The following is a 19,054-nucleotide window of genomic DNA, read 5'->3' as shown; positions in this document are numbered from 1 at the left end:
CATCCCATGTTTTAACAATTCTGTATTATCATAGCACCAGTTGACAACACATCCCGTGTTTTAACAATTCTGTATTATCATAGCACCAGTTGACAACACATCCCATGTTTTAACAATTCTGTATTATCATAGCACCAGTTGACAACACATCAAATGTTTTAACAATTCTGTATTATCATAGCACCAGTTGACAACACATCCCGTGTTTTAACAATTCTGTATTATCATAGCACCAGTTGACAACACATCCCGTGTTTTAACAATTCTGTATTATCATAGCACCAGTTGACAACACATCCCATGTTTTAACAATTCTGTATTATCATAGCACCAGTTGACAACACATCCCGTGTTTTAACAATTCTGTATTATCATAGCACCAGTTGACAACACATCCCGTGTTTTAACAATTCTGTATTATCATAGCACCAGTTGACAACACATCCCGTGTTTTAACAATTCTGTATTATCATAGCACCAGTTGACAACACATCCCGTGTTTCAACAATTCTGTATTATCATAGCACCAGTTGACAACACATCCCGTGTTTTAACAATTCTGTATTATCATAGCACCAGTTGACAACACATCCCATGTTTTAACAATTCTGTATTATCATAGCACCAGTTGACAACACATCCCATGTTTTAACAATTCTGTATTATCATAGCACCAGTTGACAACACATCCCATGTTTTAACAATTCTGTATTATCATAGCACCAGTTGACAACACATCCCATGTTTTAACAATTCTGTATTATCATAGCACCAGTTGACAACACATCTGGTGTTTTATACCAGTGTTCATTTCATAAATGAATTTTCAAAAATAGATCATCACAAGGTCTCTCTGTCTATTTCTCTCTCCTTATGGCACGAATGTTCTGACGTCACTGTCAACAGATTGGCAAGTCCTTCGCTCATACAAATCACACAGTAATTGGAAAAAGTCATGAATGTATTGTCTAAGATAGCATAACATATGCTAAGTCTCTCTCTCTCAGCCTCTTATCTTTATCCCTGCACGAATGCTCAGAATTAATGCATGCACAAACAATTACACATTGCACACTTGAAAGAATCAGGAAAAAGGGGAAATTTCATGCCTTCTTAGTTCATCATTCTCTTGATCTACCTATTCTATCATTAGCAAATATCCTTTATGTTGTAATTCTAAATTTAACATGTGCTTGAAAATCATTATTAACTCAATGATAATGACTGCATCAAATAGAATTATGGGCACTTGAAAACTAGTTGCTAACATTATCACCGAGCCTACATGTATAACAGACCCTATACAGCATGGCGAACTTTTTCTATATTTGCCCCTGCCCCCAGTGAATAAATGTTACCTTGGCCGTCAATAAAAATGATTGTGATCAACATAGATTAATCAAGGGTTACTATTTTAACAAAGTGAGCATTCATAAATCGTCGGTTATTTTTACAAACTGGCTCAAACCATGTCTGGTCTCCATAACATGATTTTGAGATAGTCGCGTTTAAAGGTTGGAAGTTTTTCAGACGCTCGTAACTTCACGCTCTGAAAGAAAACAGATCGATTATATTTACCAATTTCAAGCATACATTCTATTCTTCTGTATACAAAATTTTATCTGCAATTCGTATTCATTCTTTAAATATTTGAAACGAAGCGCATATATGCATTTCAGAAGCTGCTTTTTCCCCCCAATATAGGGTTGTTTGAGCCAGTTTGTAAAATCAAGTGCCCATGCGCACTATTTTTTCAGCGTCACAAACCACAGTTTCGGCCATTTTGTAAAATCATTTATGCCATGCACATATTCTTAGAGGCACAAACCCTGCGCACACCACATATGCGCCGCATACGTGCAGCATCTAGGTCGGGCCTTTGAACTATGCGCGCCATTCCAGAGACTTTATAATAGACTAAGAATGGTTTGAGCCAGTTCGCAAAATCAAAGGAGGGGGTGGGACCAGTTTGTAAAACATTTAAACATGACCTAATTTATTAAATAATTTGAATCTTGATCTGAGATTTGGCAAAACAATAGAGTGAATCATGGGCTTTCAGTATATGCAACAACAACAAAAATCGAAAATTTGACCGAAAATTAGGGTTGAGCCATTAAAAACGAAATGATAACTGGTCATTGTAATTTTGCGAATGATTGCAAACATTTGTACAATCATTTGTATTAAGGGATATTTCTAAAGAAAATCATTAATGATATAGCTCCTTTTCTACTATGATAGCTACCACTGCCCTGTGATACAAAGTTTCAAGATTAGTTTAATATTAATTTGAGAAACCTGCTCTTTTTCTCCCCACAAAGCGACATGCAACCATGATCATTCAAGGTAATTTTGCAATTGATTTCAAACCATTGCATTATGTGGCCAAAATTTTATAGAGCAATAATTGCAATTGGCCATTTTCATCTTTTGATTGACAGCAAATTTTAATATGCCATGGCAACAACTTACAATATATGCATGGAAGCACAAATGTGAGAGGGAAGTGATATGCTATAAAACATCCATGCTATTTCAACAAATGTCATTTCACTACAGGAAAAAAAAACTCTGAAAGTGCTGGTATACAACACACGCAATCTAATTCATGAATTTACTATCTCTGTACTTTTTAGTGTAAGTTCATACCATCCCCCTCCCCCATTAAAAAAAACCACATTATTTTTCTATACTGAGGAAGTGATGTTCTAAATGTGCTGGCAATAATAAAACAATTTTGCAGATATCTTTTTTTTCCTTTTTAATCATGGTGATTTCATCCTAAAATATATATCTAAAACATAATCAAATGACAGTCCTCGCGGTCTAGCAATTTTTCAATCTCTGCATATGAACTCACTCATTGAGGTTGCATTACATTGGTGGCCAAACAGTTAACAAGAAGTACATGCACACTCAAAGATTTCTATACAACAAGATTTGCCCTTCTTGAACATGTGAAATCACCTTTATTGCGACTTGTTATTGTTCAATTGATGGCTTTTTCATTATCAATTTTTTAAAGAATGAAACATTCAATTTCTCATCATATTAAAAAAAAGGATTGAAAAAGAAATGGTCAATGAGTGTCATCATCAGTTCATTCATTTCATATAAGACCATTGTTGTAAGTAGAGGCAAACAAACTGTTTTGTAAGATTTAAAAACAAACACTTTCAAATGTCAAAGCTTACTCATTTCACATCCAATTTTAATGAAATGCTGAGTGCTCAGCTTGCAAGGGAAAACCCCGATCTGAGCAAAAGCGTCACAACTCCAACATCATTACAACATATAATGAGAGGAAGTGCGAATAACGTCACCTTTTTTCTCCCAACAATGCCCACATACCGTCCTACTTTCATTTAGCAAACCTCTTGGGTGTTAATACATTGTTTAAAGAGCCCATTATAAATCATTCCTCATTCAAGTGCAATAATGCATTTAAAAAAAATCTTTCCCAGGGATTTAAACTTTAATCAGTCAAACACCCCCCCCCCCCGAAATGCTAGACTTTCATAATTTGCAAATATAGAAATTTATGCTACAATTAAAAAATCTTGACACTAGTACTGGAATGAATTGCCAAAATTTTCATTTGATTTGATTCAGATTTGTTCTAATATTCTATTTTCCTCATTCTAAATTCTGTAAATTGAAAGTCAATCTAATAAATTGTGGTCAGGGACCAATCCAAAATTGGATCAAAAGTTTTAATTGAATAAATCTTGTGGGTGCGTCGTGGTCTAGTGGTTCTGACTCTCGCCATTCAAACAGAGGGTCGTGGTGTATCCTAGCCATGGTGTGTTTTCATTCAGCAAGAAATTCATCCACACTGTGCTGCAATCGACCCAGGTGAGGTGAATGGGTACCCAGCAGGATTAATTCCTTGCATGCACTGAGCGCCGGTAATGGTAGCTCGAGCTAAAGCCAGGGTAATAATAGCAGCGTTTTGTATCCTCAGGCAAAAAGCGCTTTACAAATCCATCTATTATTATGATCATTATAAGATTGAATTTTAAATTTACCAGTCTGAAAAATTTAATCCAACTTTGATTGCAATCCATTTCAATCTAAGGAATCAAGAGAGTGGGATTACTTTGGTTTCGGAAAACAAAAGTTCAGGGAAAAAAAAGAGGATGGAATGATAGAAAGATGGATTACCTTTTTTCGCTCTCCATCTCCGTCTCTTCCACTCCTCCTCCATTCATAAGCTGGTTAGGTGTCCACTTGATGGTGAGGTGGAGAGCGGTCTGATGTAATGATAGATAGCCAGGGATCAGTGCAATATCTTCTTTCTGTGAAAGCAGGGTAGGATGAAAAAGGAGAAAAAAGTTGAATATCTCAATAAAACAATCATGAAAATTAATCAACCAATTAATTGATATCATATGTTTATTTCGAGAATACAGCAATTAAAGTAATCTCATGTAACATACATGTAGTTACACTCATCCAATTAATGAATGACTGGATCAATCAATCTATAAGTCAATAATTTAATCAATCAAGCAATCAAGTGCATTTCTATAATGCAGAAATTAACATGGTCGCATGTAACTAAAGTTATTAACATATATCATCAATCAATCAACAATCTATCAATTTCATATCAAATGCATTTCTGTGATACACAGTTAATGAGGGTTTTTTAATGAAATATGAGTTATAATGTTATTAAACATAAGATCAATAAATGTTTCATGTAACAAGAACATGGTAAATGGAACGTATAATGACAAAAAAAGAGTTATTAAAACAAACAATACAGTTGCATGTACCGTAATTGTATATAGGGAAAGTGATGAAGAAATAGAAATGGAAAAAGTTGGAAAAAAAGTATTACAACAGATATTGGAAAATATGGAGAATGACGTTGAAGGAATGAATATATACATGAGAAAGAGAGAGGGGTATAAAAGGACAAGCAAAGGGAAAGGAAGAGGGGAGGGAGTTCATAAGACGGAAAATTTAATGCATAAAGAGGGGTAAAATTAGGTGGTTTCAAAGCGCCTTGATCACAAGAATCCCCGTTAAATTACAAGAACTTTTTTCAGGCAAGTAAAATACCCGTTAATTATTCCCACATTCACACCATCCCGAAACATACCCTTCGGGATAAGTTCCTGAAGCTACGAGCATGCGCAGTATACGGTCTGATAAGCAAGCAAGGTGTGCGATTCAAAATTGCCAGCTCAGCTGCTGCCACACACAGCGCCCGCACCCTAGTAAACGCTGTGCTTAAAGTTCCCATAATTTGCTTTCACATTGTCAAAATACCTGCGACCTTGGAAAAATCCCCACTATCCAGTACCTACTATTTGTCAGGTATGTTCTTTCGGGGAGATTACGCGTAATTTGCTTTCACACTTTCAAAATACCTGGAACTGACGAACTTCGAGGCGGTCTGAAACCACCTATTGAGAAACGAGAGGGGAGAAAAAGCTTATGGAGGGAGATCTATTGAAACCTTACCACTCAAAAGGATTTAACGTTACTTCAGAAAAGCCGATGAATATTGGCATTTGGCAATCTCACTAAAAACCTTGCCCTTGCAAATATGATAATTCTTATTGGGGAAAAGCATAAATATTTTTATAAATAAAAAAAGGAAATAAGTTGAAGGAAAGTCATCAGGGGAAGGAAACAACTGTGAGCTCCAAGAATATATTAGTAAAACAAATCACCTTTATAAACAAAACTGAATAAAAGTTCTTGCAAGACTGCATGAAGGTATAAAATAGAACAAGATTAAACACCTACGGTGCAAAAATGTGTGTTGTCTCTCTCAATATTAAAAACACTCTCACATACATGAATGACAATAATTTTATTTACTAAAGGGTATACTACCATTCAAGGGATCAACCCCCATTTCATGTCTAAAGTCAGGCACCAGGAGCCCATAAGACTTAGCTTAGCAACCATCATTAGAATATCTTTACGATCAATTGCATTGACTACAATGTACAATCAATCGTGAAAATAAAGCATATGATCAATCGCTAACCTTTGTATGACAGGACCCTGTACTTGCTTGTGCCATTCTTACCCACTTGCCCACATCATGGATGTCTTCACATTCAGTGATGCTTCTGTGCCCCCCCCCCCTCTCATTCTTTAGCCATCCCTCTATTTTTTCTACCACTACAAAATCAGCATGTGATGTCATCCCGTTGCCTAGCAACAATCAAGGTTGAGATCAGACAAATAGCAGCATCCTCTGTCTGTTTACTCTCTTACACTTTCTTAAAATCTGCTTCATAAAAGGGGGGGTGTCTTTTTTTCTCCTTTCCATATATTATATCAATGAGATAAAGATTGAGTTATGATAGAGCCTCATTTCAACCTACTTTAAATTCTCTACTCTGCTATCCCTTATTATTTTTAATGGTAAATGCTAGTTTTGGTAACGATATCAAAATGAGTTCGTACAGAATCCAATGAAATGACCACCAAAGTGTCTGTTTGTATAAATAAAATGCATGTGTCAAAGGATTCTGGAAGAAATTGTGTAATTGCTGAGAAATCAGCAAATAAGCACAGGATTCGGGTAGAGAGTCGGGCCTTCTCTCTAAGCAATAATTATACATTGTCCCACGTGCGCTTATCTGTGTTGGGGATCTTCGGTGTGAACATTTTTCAGAGTAGATTTCAAGATTTCACAAAGTTCAGTTAATGTAACTGTACCAGATCTAGATCCTCGATGATATACTGACAATTAAGCCTTGTTTTACAGACTTTCTCATGAAATCAGTGTTTACTGCAACTACTGGAATTTCTCTTTAACATGTTGTTGCTGCAAGTAAGCATAAAATAATACACAAAAAACCCATGTAGCTGCAATCCCATGGGCATGTTAATAAAAGTAAAACAGGCTATCCACCCTGATAGGCGGTTATCAATAACAAAGGAATATCACTAATACATTGGTCACACTTGCTCAACAACAGCCGTTTTAACATTTTCCTACCATAGCTACATATAGGTGGTATGAATAATATGGCCGATTTCGACTTGCCTTACGGCCGCCGTAGAGCCAATGTGACCAGTCCTTCACGTTTATAATTTCGTGGAGCTCAATAAATCGCTCTCCTTATTTTTTTGAGGAGCTCAATTGAGCTCCTCAGAATCACTCTCCGTGAGGAGCTCAAATCAATTCATTACAATACATGTTTGATTTATTGTAGATTTTTCTTAACATTATATATATGCAATAGCTGTGTTAGCTATTAATTAATCTATGGTGAAACTACATAGGCCTGGGTCACGTCAATACGTTTAAAAGATGTACACACTCCTGCTAAAAAAAAATAAAAATTGAAAAAAAAATTGCTAAAATTTCACATTTTACATCTTTAAATCCATGAAATGGCCTTCTTTTTTCCATAATTCCTTGAAATTACTTTGATTTAGTTGAAAACTATCAGAAAAATGAAGAATATTCACCACTTTCCCGACTCTGATTTGAACTCACCTCGGTAAATATTGTAGTCCCACATGTAGACTTCCATGGTGTTGCCATGAAAATCTACATATGGGTCTGCAATATTTACCGAGATTAAATTAAAATCAGAGTCGGGAAAGAGATGAATATTCTTAATTTTTCTGATAGATTTCAACTAAAAGTAATTTCAAGGAATTATGGATAAAAGAAGTCTATTTCATGAATTTGAAGATGTGAAATGTGAAATTTTAACAATTCTATTTTCAATTTTTTTTTTTTTTGAGGAGCGCGATTTTTTGCTCTCCTTATTTTCTTTAAGGAGCGTGGTAGGAGCGCCGGCGCAATCGCGCTCCTCAAAAATGAAGGTCTGTGTGAATTAGGTATAAAGGTTTAGCAAAAATCTGCCAAATGTTATCAGAATCATGAATCATTAAAACTTTAATTTTGTGACATCAATTTCAAGCTTCACCCATATGAGATGCATATCATAACAAGTCAGGCAACGATTCTAAAGCATATATATGAATTCAAATTCTCCAATTAATTTGTGCTAATGAAAAATATCCTGAAATCAGAAATGCATAAAAAATTGAAAAGACAAGGAAGATTAATACCCTTTTTAATAATTCATGGATGCTGACTATAGGAGATATATTTCCCAAAAAACAAAAGAAAAGAGGGAATTAATCAAAGTATGAGGGCTACTCTGCCGTACTTTGGCAAAAGGAAGCAAGTTACAAAAGTATCATTTGCTGTAAATGAGCAATGTACAGTGTATGTTCGTCATTTACAGATGCGTCAATGCAATTCAACAGCATGTATTTCTCAATATCTTTTCATAGCACGATCATTTCTTCCCCAAATTTTGCCTGAAGGTGCAACATACAAAGGGTGTTTCAGAAACAAAAATAACTCAAATTTGACTGTGTCACTTGCTTCCTTTTGTCAAAGTTGGGCAGTACTATAGGTCCATGCTGGTACATCTAGGTACTAGGTACACTCAATCTCGTCTCAAAATTAATGTGAGATTTCACAAGTAGTGCTGATGCTTGTGTCATAGGTCACCCGTTTCCCAGCACGCCAGTTCTGCACTGTGCATACGATCTTAACACGAACAGTTATAATGATACTGAAAGAGGCTTTAAGAGGGAATTGAGAAAAAATAATGTTACCTAGTAACAAGAGCATTTATACATACTCTCTTTAACACCTGACATGACCACTTGAGAAAGAATTGCCCCCAATTCATTAAAGGGATGGTCCAGGCTGAAAATATTTGGATCTTAATACATAGAGTTGAATTCACTGAGAAAAATGCTGAAAATTTCATCAAAATCGGATAACAAATAAGAAAGTTGTTGAAGTTTAGCAATATTTTGTGAAAACAGTCATCATGAATATTCATTAGATGGCCTGGTGATGTCACATCCCCACTTTCCGTTTTCTTATGTTATTACACAAAATCATATTTTTTTCATTATTTCATACTTGTGTGAATAATATGTCTCTCTTTTATGAAATAAGTTGCAGCAATAAACATCTAATGCTCTAAATCAGTTGTCCATCCAATTTTTCTAGTTCTTGGAGGAAAAAAATTGAATAAACCTAATTTCATATAATAAAATAAAAAAAGATCAAGTGGGGATGTGACATCATCAGCCCACCTAATGAATATTCATGACAACTGTTTTCACAAAATATTGCTAAACTTTCAAATTCAATAACTTTGTTATTTGTTATCCGATTTTGATGAAATTTTCGGCATTTTGCTCAGTGAATTTTACTCTATTTATTAAGCTATAAATACATTCAGACTGGACCATCCCTTAACTGCAGGTCTGCATCCTACAATGCATATTGTACTTCATTCATTTAAACTTCTTTAAGGCTGCCTATTGCAGATTTACATTGTTCTCATTATCACAAAAATACTGTCATTGCCCTTTTATGTTTCAATAAAAATCTTCAGGTAGTGACATTTCATAACACCACAGCAGCGTGCGACAATAGCAATGGTCCAACCATCCCAGACCTGCAAAAATTGCTGTCGGGCCAGTAACTTTTCAGAAATAGCCAGATTTACTGGTCCGATATGACCAGTAAGATTATATCTAAACTGAAATATATTTTCTTCTCTTTTGTAAATTATAAGAATGGCTCTGGCATCTTGAAAAATGGCTCTCATGAATTATGTTGAGTGTGTACTATTTTTGTTTGTTTGGGTTTTTGAGAGTGGGGGGGGGGGGGTAAAAATAAGCATTAAAAGACAGCAAAATAAACTTAAATCTTTTTTATATTTTTCTTTATTATTTGGGACGAGTAAATTTTAGGTTCGGTCCAGTAAAAAATGGAAAAACTGGGTATGTACTGGTCCGACATGATCAGGTCAGACCAGTAGAAAAAAGGGTTAGTGTGGAGCCCTGCACTACAGGAACTCATAACCAAAATATACAATGTAGAGCTACATATACATGTAGTCAATTTAAAACTAAACCATTTTCTTTCATATCTTAGGCAATCACTCAATACAACAACATCCGAAACCTTCTCTGACATGCTGAACATGTCGGCTCAGCCGAATTACAGATGGATCGACAACGAGTTCTGTAGTTACGGCTCGTTGCCTGAGAGTATTTGCTATCGCGCCGAGGATCGAATGACATCCAATCCCGTTCTCTACCTCGTTCCAGAAGCAAATGAGGCATCGAATCCGCACAGAAAACATTAGAATGGATAAATCAGTCTGACAAGGAGAAAAAAGGAGTGTGTTCTCACAATCAAGCTGTCTTGTGGCTGACACACCTGAATGTATTTAGCCAGCTTATGCCGAACAACTCTACTTTAGTGGAGTGTTGTGGACCAGTGGATTAGTCTTCTGACTTTGAAACAGAGGGTCGTGGGTTCGAATCACAGCCATGGCATTATTTCCTTCAGCAAGAAATTTATCCACATTGTGCTGCACTTAACCCAAGTGAGGTGAACGGGTACCCGGCAGGATTAATTCCTTGAATGCTTGAGCGCTGAACGGCAGATCGAGCTAAAGCCGGGGTAATAACATCGCGCCTCGGAATAGAATATTTCTAGATAGATGGCGCTATAAAACTGCCTATAATTACATGTAGCAGCTTTTCCTCCATTAAATCCCATTTTATGATATGAAGCATTCTAATCCTTATATTAACAATTGCATGCTATTGGCACAAAAGTATTAAGAATTGAAATTATCCTTATGAAGAATCATTTGTGTTGTTTACAAAAGGGAATTCTGAAATGGGATTAAGAAAGTGGCTTGCAATAGCCAACATAAATTATGTCACCATACGCTGGCTAAATGTTCAAACTGTATGGAAGCCCCTTATACTCTCTTCTTTTTTTTTTTGGTCAGAATATATGATTCCATCTTTGAACCCATCAAGGTGCATTTGAGATAGAAATAAAAAAAATATTAAAAACAAAACCCACAATCGTGTCTTAGGTTAAAGTGTAACATCACTTACAAACATGTTTATATGACATTTCAATGTTTTAACATCACATACATGCCTCAAAAGAACATTGCAGAGCTCTTTGGGCTTCTAGCCTTGTAGACCTGAGATCCCTTTCATAAAACTTGTTATAAAAACAAAATTGCAATCTCAAGCTACTGAAATCATTCAATTTCATTGGCTGATACTAAAGTTGTTATAGACTTTGTGCATTTGTTATTATAACAAGATTTTATAAAATGACATCCTACACCTTCTTTGACTTGTAAAGAGGAGAACAAGCAGTCCTGTGACCCATAACACAAAGAGTTAAGATTGATCCAATCAATCGTAACTCTATGGAAATCCATCAGTGTCATTATTTTTTCTACAGGATATTTGCAAAATGTCCTTTGTAAACAAAGGAAAACACCAAATTGTCAAGAAATCAAGGACTTTGATGGATATACATTCATATCTAGAACATTTTTTGAACAAACATGCATTTCATATGTTGACTTTGCTGGCATTCCATAGTTGCGATTGATCCAATCAATCGCAACTCTTTGTAAGATGGGCCCCTGTTGTGACCAGTGTCTTCTGGGTAATACCATGCGTCTAAAAATGCTCGTTCAGCCAACAGAAAAATATGCATACTATAATAATATACATGATACTAGCACTTAAACATCAGACCATCTATTAAGCACTTTATGTTAATTCCCTCAGATCCTTTGAACATAACTTACTTTGTTCAACCACATTTCTAGGCTAATAAAGAATTTGAACATGACTGAACACACCCTGAACAGCAAACCTGAGAAAGTGAATTCAGATGGAGAGACAAGAAAACGTTCATTGCCTGTAAAAGGATTACATCTCACATTGAAATCCAGTAAAGCAATCAATGTCTACTCTTGTTCTATTTACAGCTGTTTCCCAAGGCAAATGAGAATTTAACCCCCCCCCCCCCCATATAAGAAATTTACCAATGGAAAACAGTGGGGGGAGGACCTGTACACACTGCAAAGAAGATAATGTCTGCTCAGTTTGTTAAAGATCATATTCATCTAATCAATGAATATCTGCTGTCAACACAAAATTATATTAAGAAACCCCAAAATAACTTACTTTTAATCATGTAAGTCAAAGCAAACATTTAGCTTATCAACCTTTGTTTGGTAAGTATGCCTAAATTTTACTATGTGTGCAAACAAGTCTATTCGTTCTCATTTAGTAACAAATGTTTGAATAATCACTCTATAGTCTAAATCCAAAATATAAAGTTTCACATTGATTGCAGTTTTACACAGAATTGATTTTGTCTGATTTTTTTCCCTCAACTTCATTATTAATACCACATTGCTCATAAAATGAAAAATATGATTAGGGAAGAGTAACATAGGGATGTCAGTTGGAATTGATCAGAGGGCCTGAAAATCACCTAAAATACAATATTTTGTACACAAAAATGCTAAAACTATGGCGTGAAAATAAATTGCCAGAGCCTGAATTCAGGCTTTTGCCTGAAAACTGGCATCCCTGGTAACAACATGTTATTCAGTGGAAGTCAAGGACATCATGGGTACCATGTCTACAAAGATGTAAATATTTTTCCTCATAATATGCACATTTGTGCCTAAAGGGCGGTTGATCTCTGGACAAATTATTTCTTCTTGCAATCGCTACAATGCGTCACTGATACTGCCTCTCACATGTACTTGTAGTCATTAGCAAACTTCAATGAAAAGCAGGGCAAAATATGATTTCTAAAAATATGTTTCTCTGGAATGAAAAATAATGATTCTGACTAGTTTAAAACAAACATGCACTGGCAATTTCCATATCAAGAAGAATACGAGGTTACTTCTGAATACAAACAGAGAAATTTTAGTAATATAATCTCTACCTGCTTTCAATATGGAAACCAAAATAACATGTGTAGTTGTTTGAGGGATAAAAAGAAAATGAGCATAGAATAAAATGTCACAGCAAGAGATACGACTCTAAGATCATTTCAAAGACCGAGCAATATTGAACCAAATGTCTTTCAGAAATCCCAAGTAAAGTAAATTTGAAACTCATCCCCTCAAATATTTCACCATCACTTTTGTTCCTGCGGAGGAAAATATGAGCCAATATCGTCTCGTCAAAACAAGGTTTCTCATGAGGATTCCGAGAACATGGCTGAGAATAGAATGTTTCAAGATGCAAGAAACCTTCTGGGGGAAAACAACTTTCATTCTGCCGTATTCCTTGCCCCATCTTTGTATTCACCCCGGGGCAAGGTAAAAGAAGGAATTAATTAAAATTCAGATGCTGAACACGGAGTGCCCGTCTCTCGACCACCTCCGCTGAATACGGGCTGGGATGCGGAGATCACGATCTATGCAGCACCACTTTCCGCATCGCAGTGCGCTCAAGCCCCCCTGGCAGATCTGGTGGTAATTGGTTTCAAGACTCTGGGCATACCAGCATTGAATTATTGGATATGTAACTATTTCATTTCAACATGATTCTCCAAGAGAGAATTAAAGACTTTCAAAGTACTTTAAAGGCTTTTAAGAGCAAAACAACAGAAAAAAAGAAATACATATTACAAGACAATGTTTGTGTTCTAAGGAATTGACTCAAACTGGCATTTTTAACCTACCCCCCCCCCACCCTCCCATCCTTAATATTGAAGGAAATTCCCATATTAAAGATGGGCATATATGAAAAAATTACCAATATCAAATTACCAATATCATATAGATTTTTTTCGGTTTGTATTCGTCCTTGTATCATAAACATTGTGGTTTCCGGATTTCAATAGACATTTCAGACCTAAGAATTTACTAATTTCAGGTACATTGTACATAAGACTCCGTTTTTTCACTTCTGTTCAAGTCACTTTAAATTCACTGTCAAATCTAAATAAAGAGTAAATAATGTAACAACTGCTGTATAATATTGGCCTTGCCCTCAATACAGGATCTTGAATTTGATTAGTGATATGAAATTTAATTACCCTACATTCTTGGTGAATTGTGTCATATCTGGCTTGTGGCTATAAATAATTGCTGTCTCATGCTGCGATTTGCACCACACATAAACTAGTGCCAAGCTATTTGTATCTGGAAATAATGACATCGAATGGTGATTGTACGCATAAAGGGAATCCATTTACAATTTCTGGAAAACTTCACACAGGTGACTTCAATCACCAACATCTACCTATACAATAAAACAAACTAGTTTATGGAGGCAAAAGAAAAAAAACAATAACTGAGAAAGACATCTTTAAATTATAAAACCTGGGGTGAGTAAATTCAAATCTGTTGCTATCAATATAAAAATTACATTATACAAGATGCTAATTTGTTGCTTGAATTAGTTGGCATAGGAGTGGAAACATGCATATATTGGTGTGAGCAAGACTGATCGATTAATCATCTAGAAAATAGGGGGGTTCTGGATCGTATGGATGAACGTGGTTCTAGATGACTGTAAGCATGCAGTCAACGCATTGACTGCATGCTTCGTCCACTAATGAAATAATAGATTTCAGTCAACCCCTACCGGTATCACATTGAGTGCAACTTGACAGAGTGAGTCACAGCAACCCTGGTAAGGTTGGGCTGCCATGTCCGCTGACGGCTAGTCTGCAGGCACAGACCTAGCCTCTTGTCAAGGCCCTGGCAGCTGCTTCCCGAGCAAAGCGAGGGATATTGCTTTTACCAATATACCGACCAAAAACTGATTTAAGGATTTGCAAGTCGATGAAATTAAATCTGCACTGAAAGGACAAGATGTGTTTGTAAATCTACCCACAGGATATGGAAAAAATGTAATATCTTTCATGCGATTCTACTTTGCGTGGATTATCGATCTCTGCGGTGCAGTGAGGGAATGCTGGAGTTCAGTTGGTGCTTCCCGTTGATTCGAGTCTGACCAGGCCGATCTCCCGGGAAGTTTCGGGGTGGTGACGGGTCTGTTACGCTATTACTACTAGTAGTAACGCTACTTGCATCATTTTGCTGGTTACATCCCCTTTAGTGTCCCGCAATTAGATGAATACCTTGCAGAATAGTGGACTACTAGTATTCGGAACTCGGCACAAAACAGCTTTGACATTTCATTGGTTTACTAGGTGACCGGTAATATTCACGAATGCATATTCATTAGGAAGATGTTCCTCATGAATATATAATTCAGCTCAGATGTCAAGAGGCCCTTGATATTCTTGATTTGATCATCAAACTTTTTTTATTTGATATCTTTTTTTTTTAATCTGCCAATTAATCGCCCGCAGATATCATTCATAAATGTCTACAGACTGAATGTGAGCACAACAATTTTTATCTGAATGTTGCATCCTACGCTCCTTCCATGATACTTTTGAAAGCTCCCTACTTACTAGCAAACAAACAGAGGATGCATTGACTTACCGGTTGTACTAAGACGTTGTTCTTGCCATAAAGCAGTGTACTCCTTGAATTCTGATGTAATGATTCCACGTAGTCCCTAGCCGAGACTGGTGTTCTGCAGTGCTCTTCTGCTGTTGTACCCGTAGCTGTTTTCTTGACCTGAAAATGACATGAGAAGAGATAACTTTCTTTTAGTTGCTCATGTGTTGCTCTACATCTTAATCATGATTCTGCAATGGCCTCCTTCTTATTTAAACATGTACACTTTCGAGAAAAATCAATAGAACGTTATCAATCAGTAACTGTGTCTTATCTATGCCTTTTGATTATGATTCATGTTTATGATTTTAGCATCTGAAAATCAACTGAACACACCCCTTTCCCCTTAGCCACATGTAAAGAATAGATGAATCTACAGAGCATGCCACAGGAGCGAGTGAACGTACCTGTAGACCCGGCCTTCTTGGTGAATTACTGCCAGAGGTTACCCCTGGTCCAGCACTGTGTATCCGATGTCTCTGGACTAGCTCGTCTGCAGGAGGGTCCGTCCAGTAATGATCGGCCGTCTTCATCTTGGAGTAGTCCAGGGCGCATGGACCAACTACAATATCACAAGGAAAATGGATTTCATCTCTTTAACATAGTTCATTTATTAAAACCTATGTTAAAATATACATAAATTACAAAACATAATATATTATACAATGGTAAGGTCCAAGGTAAAACCAAAGCTTGTAAAGATGGGTCATTTACATAATTTACTACTATTCAATGACATTTCCTCCAATGTACATTACAACCAAACTTCTAAAAGTTTTACTTAAGGCAGTCCTTTACATTTGTAATTTCGTGGAGCTCAATAATCGCTCTCCTTATTTCTTCAAGCTCAATTGAGCTCCTCAGAATCGCTCTCCTTGATCAACTCAGATCAATTTAATACAATACATGTAGATATATATGCTAAATTGTAGATTTTTCTCAAAATTATAAATGTAATTGCTGTGTAGCTATTAATCAATCTGTGGTGAAACCAGGCCTAGGTCATTACGTTTACAAGATATTGCTCTCCTGCTAGAAAAAAACTTTTACATCTTTAAATCCATGAAATGGCCATCCATTTAAATTTTCCATAATTCCTTGAAATTATTTTGATTTTGTTGAAACTATCAGGAAAATGAAGAATATTCAGCTCTTTCTTGAATGATGTTACTATCGTTAAATATTGTAGTCCCACATATAGACTTCCATGATGTTGCAACATTAACTAAAGATAATCGTTGATCGTTTGATCGTTTTACACTTGGTCAACACCATGAAAATCTACATGTACATATAGGACGAGTATAACATCATCAATCAGAGTCAGGAAAGAGGTGAATATTCTTCATTTTTGGCAGTTTCCAACTAAATCAAAATAATTTCAAGGAATTATGGAAAATAGATGCCTATTTCATGAATATAAATATGTGAAATGTGAAATTTCAGTAACTTTGGGTGAAGGTTTTTCTTTCTATTTTTTCTTAGGAGCACAATATTTTTCTCATTTTCTTTTAGGAGAGCTGGCGCGATCGCTCTCCTAAACAATGAAGGCCTGTTAAAGGGAACCAAGCCTTGGAAATAAAACAAACTTGTGGAATGAGACCACAAGAGAAATACAATGAAAGATATCAGACGAGGAATAAGACAATTATCAATTTTTAAAAAATGATATCCGTATTAAGACTATTAAATTTAAATTGGCAATTTGATGAGATTGTGGTGGGGAATTTTTTTACCTCACTGCCAACAAAGCAAGAATGCTTGTAAGCAAGCAACCAGAGGACCAACGGCTTTCCTACAACTACATGTATACTTCCTTTTTTAATTATATCATATAGTATATGCTAAAAAAAAAACCCTCTAAATTCAAAGATCTTATGAAGATATGAACTCAGTCATCACTGCAATAAAAGCAAAACTAGAAAAATAAACCCCCCCCAAAAGCAACAAACAACCAAAAATCAAGGCTGTGCCAATTTCACATTCATGCACCAAAAAGAAAAAAAAACATGTTCTGTCTAGCAGCTGCTGTGCCATTAAACTGTCATGGCGGACACATGGCCGGAACGGTGATCAATATCTCGAATCGACCCAAATCCCTTTCATGAAAACAGGAGGAGCAAATCTATAGATACCCTATACAATGACAATGGGTGTATTGGAGCAAGACAAATGTGATCGGTGCTCTAGATAAAACACACCACACATCCTCTTTTCCTCCCAATGGGAAATTTCTTAATGATGCATACTAGAATTAAAAGAGGAGGAGCCCCCTATACATGTATGAACTTTCAAGGCTCCACAACCTCCCCATCTCCAAAATATATATAACATTGAACAAGAGAAATTTACATAGTAAACAACTTGCCATCATACAGTGCATCCTACAAAAAAAAACTGTTTTCAGAGACAGATTTCACAATTATTAAACAAATGTTTGCTATCAGTATCATATAAATTTCATATTTATGTTAAGAGTGGAATCTCATCTTTAAAATGAAGCCAGCATCTTAGCAAATCGTCAGGGCATGGCAGATTACAAACAATAAATTTTGAGGCATGTCAGAAACGATTTGCGCAGAACCTCACGTGTGAATCTGAATCCACTCTCATTTCAGGGATCAGTGAGAGAATCTTGTTCAACCTTTCTGATTTTGACATTAAAATTTAAAACTTGTCTGGCTCATTTATGCGTGAAACGTTGGTCTCATATTAGGTATCAAAATATAGACGAATAATTGAAGTGTATGATGATGTAAAAGAAATATCACAAGTCATTTTCCTTCAAACAAAAAAGACATGGAAATCCCGTTTTTCTTTTTTCTGGGACCCACTGTATAGCTGTAGGGCAATTTTAGTCCACAAATATTGATCCATACTAATATGAGCATTAATCAGCCACAAAACAAAATCAAATGTTGTCAATTTTTAACAACTTAGCTCACTGCATACTGAAATGATAAAATAGTGCCATTCATGTTTGAATACTATCCAGTAGTACTGTTCACCGCTTGTATCGATATCTACTCGACAAATAATAACCAACAAACAATGACCGCATGATGTACATTATACTTACCAAGAAGAGATGCAAGTATAGGACCATCAACAGGGTCTGACATAAGACTATCTTTGTCATAGTATTTACTGCAATCAAAACAATGAAAAGAATAGGAAAAAGAAATTAATTTGATTCTTTAATCACTTTGTTACTTCTGAATATCCAGACCTGAAGCCAACTGCATAAAAGTTACTACTTTGCCACTCAATGTTAACTTCCCTTAAATTCTTGATTCTGATTGACTGTTGAGCATTGTTGCCATGGTAATTACCATAGGAGGGCAAAGTTACCATGATATTAACTTTTATGCAATGGTGCCCTTATCTGTTTCAGGAAGAACATACAATGTCATGGTTACTTTATCATAGTAACGGTACCCAGAAGCCAATGAAAATCAGGGGCTTCCATGGTAGCAAACATAATACCAAAGTTATTATTTATCTATTATTTTCATGAAATGGAGCACTATGCTTCTTACATGTACATGAAAATAATAACAATGTTGAACAAATACTGATTTTATTTAGATGTGGAAATTCTTGGTACACGTATAAACATCCACCTCACAAATAACCATCACCACCACCAGTCCACCACTGCTGCTTCTACTGCTACTGTTATTACCAATGTA

At 35.8% G+C, this 19,054-nt stretch overlaps 1 protein-coding gene across 3 annotated transcripts in view; it reads right to left on the bottom strand.

The window, feature by feature from the left end:
- The window catches only part of LOC121408532 (small G protein signaling modulator 2-like), a 107,750-nt gene that overhangs the window by 46,229 nt on the left and 42,467 nt on the right, over window positions 1-19,054 (bottom strand). For all 3 annotated transcript variants that reach the window (XM_041600019.1, XM_041600021.1, XM_041600022.1), the window contains exons 6-9: window positions 18,442-18,509; window positions 15,770-15,924; window positions 15,345-15,482; window positions 4,168-4,301 (exon numbers count right to left, since the gene is read on the bottom strand). In XM_041600019.1, the coding sequence (XP_041455953.1) occupies window positions 4,168-4,301; window positions 15,345-15,482; window positions 15,770-15,924; window positions 18,442-18,509 (495 nt within the window). The remainder of the gene's footprint in view (window positions 1-4,167; window positions 4,302-15,344; window positions 15,483-15,769; window positions 15,925-18,441; window positions 18,510-19,054) is intronic.

The sequence above is a fragment of the Lytechinus variegatus genome, chromosome 2 (genome assembly GCF_018143015.1).
Source record: "Lytechinus variegatus isolate NC3 chromosome 2, Lvar_3.0, whole genome shotgun sequence".
NCBI classification, from domain to species: Eukaryota; Metazoa; Echinodermata; class Echinoidea; order Temnopleuroida; family Toxopneustidae; genus Lytechinus; species Lytechinus variegatus.
This window is presented reverse-complemented; position numbering and strand designations above follow the sequence as displayed.